Genomic DNA, 6,454 nt, shown 5'->3' on the forward strand with positions numbered 1-6,454 from the left:
TTGTATTTGATTTGATTTACAGGATGCACAATATCCATGAGGGAAATTAGTAATCCAGTTTTAAAAGGCAACTCAACCACTTTTCAACCTCTTAATTTTCTACACCACATTTTCAAACACTATGAGATCTGCGGTGATGTGGGGAGCAAGAAAATACCCTCTGTACCTTCCTGGCATATTACATAATTTATGCAGTAGCTTACAATACATTTTTGGACTCACCTTCCGGTGCTGTTCTCACTTGAACAGGAAGGTGGCGCGGCGGTCCTTCATGGGAAAGTTTTGTCATCAAAGTCAGGCTTTATCTGTATTTATGTGCTTTCAAAACAACTGGGAACTTGGAAAACAATAAACATCGAACCTTGACGAGGTCATTGGTTGTAGCTCTAGAAAAAGGCCGGAATTTCAAGTCCGAGTTGGATGACCGTTCAAAATGTATTTTCCCAGTCGGAGCTTGTTTATTTTCCTACAATTTTCGATGTCTACGCTTACAGGGAACCCAAACCGACTGTGTGCTTGCACCATCGTGCGCCATCGTGCATACATTTAATTTGTCCCCCTATACCAAACGCGATCACGACATGCAGGTTAAAACTCTGAACCAATTACATTAATTTGGGAACAGGTCGCAAAGCATGAAACATTTATGGCAATTTAGCTAGTTAGCTTGCACTTGCTAGCTAATTTGTCCTATTTAGCTAGCTAATTTGTCCTGGGATATAAACATTGCGTTAATATTTTACCTGAAATACACAAGGTCCTCTACTCAGAGAATTAATCCACACACAAAACAGTCAACCAAATTGTTTCTAGTCATCTTTTCTCCTTCCAGGCTTTTTCATCTTTGGACTTATATGGTGATTGGCATCTAAACGTTCATAGTATTACTACACCTACCGGCAACACAGTTCGTCTTTCAATCACCCACGTGGGTATAACGAATGAGGAGATGGCATGTGGGTATCTGCTTCTTTAAATCAATGAGATGGGAGAGGCAGGACTTGCAGCGCGATCTGTGTCAGAAATAGAAAGGAGTTCTATTTTAGCCCTTGGCAAACGCAGACGCTCGTTGATGTGCGCGAGCAGTGTGGGTGCAATAATTGAATAACATAGATTTCTAAATGTACTTTGCAACACTCGCGCATGTGGCGCGAGCGGTGTGGTCAGCTTATTAGTCTTGGTAGTGATGTGGTGTCACTATGAGTGAGAGAACACGTAGCTAATCACGGCGCAACGCTCCATATTTTCTGCTGTCTTGCCCCCCCACTACAGAATGCACTGAGCTAGGCTGAAACACCTGTATTTTGGAGATGCCTTACTCAAGAAAACAAAAAAGAGACCATGCTTGTATGCGGCTTTATTAACTAAATTAAATATATATATATACAGTGGGGAGAACAAGTATTTGATACACTGCCGATTTTGCCGATTTTCCTACTTACAAAGCATGTAGAGGTCTGTAATTTGTATCATAGGTACACTTCAACTGTGAGAGACGGAATCTAAAACCAAAATCCAGAAAATCACATTGTATGATTTTCAAGTAATTAATTTGCATTTTATTGCATGACATAAGTATTTGATACATCAGAAAAGCATAACATAATATTTGGTACAGAAACCTTTGTTTGCAATTACAGAGATCATACATTTCCTGTAGTTCTTGACCAGGTTTGCACACACTGCAGCAGGGATTTTGGCCCACTCCTCCATACAGACCTTCTCCAGATCCTTCAGGTTTCGGGGCTGTCGCTGGGCAATACGGACTTTCAGCTCCCTCCAAAGATTTTTCTATTGGGTTCAGGTCTGGAGACTGGCAAGGCCACTCCAGGACCTTGGGATGCCTCTTACGGAGCCACTCCTTAGTTGCCCTGGCTGTGTGTTTCGGGTCGTTGTCATGCTGGAAGACCCAGCCATGACCCATCTTCAATCCTCTTACTGAGGGAAGGAGGTTGTTGGCCAAGATCTCGCGATACATGGCCCCATCCATCCTCCCCTCAAAATGGTGCAGTCGTCCTGTCCCTTTTGCAGCAAAGCATCCCCAAAGAATGATGTTTCCACCTCCATGCTTCACGGTTGGGATGGTGTTCTTGGGGTTGTACTCATCCTTCTTCTTCCTCCAAACACGGCGAGTGGAGTTTAGACCAAAAAGCTCTATTTTGTCTCATCAGACCACATGACCTTCTCCCATTCCTCCTCTGGATCATCCAGATGGTCATTGGCAACTTCAGACGGGCCTGGACATGTGCTGGCTTGAGCAGGGGGACCTTGTGTGCACTGCAGGATTTTAATCCATGACGGCGTAGTGTGTTACTAATGGTTTTCTTTGAGAATGTGGTCCCAGCTCTCTTCAGGTCATTGACCAGGTCCTGCCGTGTAGTTCTGGGCTGATCCCTCACCTTCCTCATGATCATTGATGCCCCACGAGGTGAGATCTTGCATGGAGCACCAGACCGAGGGTGATTGGCCGTCATCTTGAACTTCTTCCATTTTCTAATAATTGCGCCAACAGTTGTTGCCTTCTCACCAAGCTGCTTGCCTATTGTCCTGTAGCCCATCCCAGCCTTGTGCAGGTCTACAATTTTATCCATGATGTCCTTACACAGCTCTCTGGTCTTGGCCATTGTGGAGAGTTTGGAGTCTGTTTGATTGAGTGTGTGGACAGGTGTCTTTTATACAGGTAACGAGTTCAAACAGGTGCAGTTAATGCAGGTAATGAGTGGAGAACAGGAGGGCTTCTTAAAGAAAAACTAACAGGTCTGTGAGAGCCAGAATTCTTACTGGTTGGTAGGTGATCAAATACTTTTGTCATGCAATAAAATGCAAATTAATTATTTAAAAATCATACAATGTGATTTTCTGGATTTCTGTTTTTGATTCCGTCTCTCACAGTTGAAGTGTACCTATGATAAAAATTACAGACCTCTACATGCTTTGTAAGTAGGAAAACCTGCAAAATCGGCAGTGTATCAAACCTGTTCTCCCCACTGTACTTCTGATGTGCTGGTTGATTTATCTTAGAATTTTTTGTTTGTTTGCCTCATGTATTCATTAGTACAGCGCAGCATCACATCTGATTTGGACAAATATATTCATTTAATTGATGAAAATGCAAGTAGAATCATTTCTGTCCCGTGGTTTTTGATTATCCTGTCTGTTTCTGCTTAAGTTTCAGCACTATTCATTTGTTACATAACTTGTAATATTTACTTGTATTTCCATCTCTTCCCATCCTCAGGTTGTGTGCTGTGTGTCTATGCTGCTGGGCCTGACAATGGCCAAAGGGGAGGCAGGGGAGAAGGAGAGGTGTGAGGACACACTGACCATTCCTTCAGACTACTACAAGACTCCTTCAGAGGAATCAGAGGGAAACGGGAACATCAACACACGCTCCCTGTCCCCCTGGACCTGGAAGTAAGTTTACAGCAACACATACACTAAAGTATTTGATACTGTACTTAAAGGGATAGTTGTCAGAAATGCTGACCTCTGGAGGAGTTATGCGACTGTCTAAAAATGTTAATTTCAAGCTCTAAGGAAAGCCTGTGAAAACTATCCCTTAAAACTGTATTTAGTAAGTTCTACTGTTTAAATATTTGTTGTTGATTTATTGCCTAAGTGGTGTTCCTCTCTTTCTGTTCCATCTCCAGACCCATTACAGTGAAGAACCGTATTCCTCCGACCATTTGGGAGGCCAAGTGCAGTTCTATGTACTGTGTCTACCCCACCAACAGCAGCCAGGCCGTGGGCTACCAGCAGAACTCTGTACCTATCTACCAGCAGGTCATGGTGCTCCATATCTCAGCCACTAGGAAGTGCTACAACGTCGCCTTCCTGTCCGTGGCCGTGGGGTGCACCTGTGCCTGGGCAAGAACCTCTTGATGTTGTCTGCAGAACAGTATATCTATGGTCTTTCTTTGTTTGGCTATTAATTTAATTCAATCAAAATGTTATTTAATGTATTTTCATTTAAAGCTTCCAAGGAAGTCCAATATTTGTTGATCCCACAAAGCCAGAAGAATTGACTGTGAATAATTGAGTAGAATTCAAGAAAAACATATTTATAAATGTTTTCCACTTGAGCAATAAAAGCATTTTAAAACCCCACTTGTCTTAAACTTTTTGAAACATATATATGTTTAGAATATACTATAATAGTATTGTATTGTGGAATCTACATGGAAAATACACTGGATTTTATTCACGTCTCCATCGCAACCAAAAATCTATGTTGCTTTGAGGGTGGAATTTCAACCACATGATTACAGTATGTCATCATTGTAACCAGTGCTGTGTGTAAGTTTACTAAGCAAACAATCTGGAATTTCGAAACACATGAATATTTCTTATAAAAACCAGAGGTAATGCAATCAGTCTCTCCTCAACTCTTTGCCAAAAGAGACTGGCATGCATAGTATTAATTTTAGCCCTCATATTACAATGAAGAGCAAGAAGTGCCGCTCTGTACTGGGACAGCTGCAGCTTTACTAGGTCCTTCTTTGTAGCATTTGACCATATACCTGGACAATAATCAAGATAAGATAAAACTAGAACCTGCAGGACTTTCTTTGTGGAGTGTGGTGTCAAAAAAGCAGAGCATTTCTTTATTACGGACAGACCTCTCCCCATATTTACAACCATTGAATCTATATGTTTTGATCATGACAGTTTAGAAACTAAGGTAACACCAAGTAATTTATTCTCTTGAACTTGTTCAATAACCACACCAGATTCACAGGGAATGATTTGTACCAAATACAATGCTCTTAGTTTTACAGATGTTCAGGACCAGTTTATTGCTGGCCACCCATTCCAAAACAGACAACTCTTTATAAAGGGTTTCAGTAACTTAATTAGCTGTGGTTGCTGATATGTTTGAATGAATTATCAGCTTACATGGACACATGCTTTGTTTAATGCCAGTGGTAGGTCAATGGTAAAAATAAAAAAAGAGTAGAGGGCCTAGAGAGCTGCCCTGCAGTACACCACACTTTACATGTTTGACATTAAAGAAGCTTCCATTAAAGAAAATCATCTGAGTCCATGATATGGCAGAGGTTGAAAAGACATAAAACATACGTTTTCTCAAGAACTATCAGGTTTGAAGGTAAGACCCCAGGTGCAGACGGTGTCGAAGTAACAAAAGTTTATTAAATCGAGCACAGGCAGGCATAGGTACAGGAAGGCATGCAGGCTCAGGCTCAGGGCAGGCAGAAAGGTCAAAACTGGGAAAATAGGAACTATAGACAAGACAGGAGCAAGGGAAAAGCAGGAGACAAAGGGCTGTGAGACATGGATTTAACTCTGTACACATGAAAGGTAGGATGTATACCTTCAGGCCTAAGGACAAAGACTTTCCTCTAGGCTCAGATTAAAGATATGACAGATTGGAGTGGCTATAGTCAGCTACCTAATAGCTTTCCATCTAAGTTGTCAATGCCAGGAGGTTTGTCATTATTGATCGATAACAATCATTTCCCCACCTCTCCCACACTACCTTTGCAAAATTCAAACTTGCAATGCTTTTCATTCATTATTATAATTTTTATACATTAGTATAATGGCTCACTGTTTGTTGTTGGCATTTCCTGCCTAAGTCTGTCCACTTTAAGTTTGTCTACAGTATTTCTAACACCATCCACATAAGAGTCACATCTAAATATTTTGTATAATCTCTTACACACCATTTTAGGCCCATCTTTTGGGACTTTCCTGGATATAGCCACTGTGATCACTGCATCCAATGGGTACAGATAGAACAAAGTTCTACAGTATTAGTAAAAATGTGATCAATATATGTGGATTATCTTGTTCCTGTAGTGTTTGTAAACACCCTGATAGGTTGATTAATAACCCAAACTAGATTTCAGACACTGGTTACAGCAAGAAGCATCCTCTTGAGTGGACAATTTGATGAAAACCAGTCAATATTCAGGTCCCCAAGAAAGTAGACCTCTCTGTTTGAATCACATACTGTACACTATCAAGCATTTCACACATATTATTTAGATACTGACTGTTAGCACTTGATGGCCTATAGCAAACCCCCAAAAGAAAAGGCTTTAGAAGCCTTTAGAAAAGGCTTTAGATGTGCCAGATGTGCCAGATGCACCTTGTTCTGGGGGCAATAAAAGGACACTCAAAAATGTACAGTTTTGACACAACACAATGCCACAGATGTCTCAAGTTTTGAGGGAATGTGCACTTGGCATGATGACTGCAGGAATGTCCATCAGAGCTGTTGCCAGAGAATTTAATGTTAATGTCTCTACCATAAGCCTCCTCCAACGTCATTTTTGAGAATTTGTCAGCAACCGGCCTCACAACCGCAGACCTTGTGTAACCATGCCAGCCCAGGACCTCCACATCTGGCTTCTTCAACTGCAAGATTTTCTGAGACTAGCAATCTGGACAGCTGATGAAACTGGGGACTTTTCCTGTCTGTAATAGAACC

The 6,454-nt window shown here is 41.4% G+C and overlaps 1 protein-coding gene across 1 annotated transcript; it reads left to right on the plus strand.

The window, feature by feature from the left end:
• Positions 1-3,178: 3,178 nt before the first annotated feature.
• Positions 3,179-4,100, plus strand: LOC118369064 (interleukin-17A-like). Its single transcript, XM_035753563.2, has 2 exons — positions 3,179-3,414; positions 3,651-4,100. The coding sequence occupies exons 1-2, from the start codon at positions 3,257-3,259 to the stop codon at positions 3,880-3,882; spliced, it is 390 nt and encodes a 129-aa protein (XP_035609456.2). The 5' UTR covers positions 3,179-3,256; the 3' UTR covers positions 3,883-4,100.
• The last annotated feature ends 2,354 nt before the right edge of the window (positions 4,101-6,454 follow it).

The sequence above is a fragment of the Oncorhynchus keta genome, chromosome 35, assembly GCF_023373465.1.
Source record: "Oncorhynchus keta strain PuntledgeMale-10-30-2019 chromosome 35, Oket_V2, whole genome shotgun sequence".
Taxonomy (NCBI): domain Eukaryota; kingdom Metazoa; phylum Chordata; class Actinopteri; order Salmoniformes; family Salmonidae; genus Oncorhynchus; species Oncorhynchus keta.

Coding starts and splice junctions, on each gene's coding strand:
- LOC118369064 (XM_035753563.2), top strand. CDS start 3,257: ATGCTGCTGGGCCTGACAATGGCCAAAGGGGAGGCAGGGGAGAAGGAG. Junction 3,415..3,650: donor CTGTCCCCCTGGACCTGGAA/GTAAGTTTACAG, acceptor TTCCATCTCCAG/ACCCATTACAGTGAAGAACC.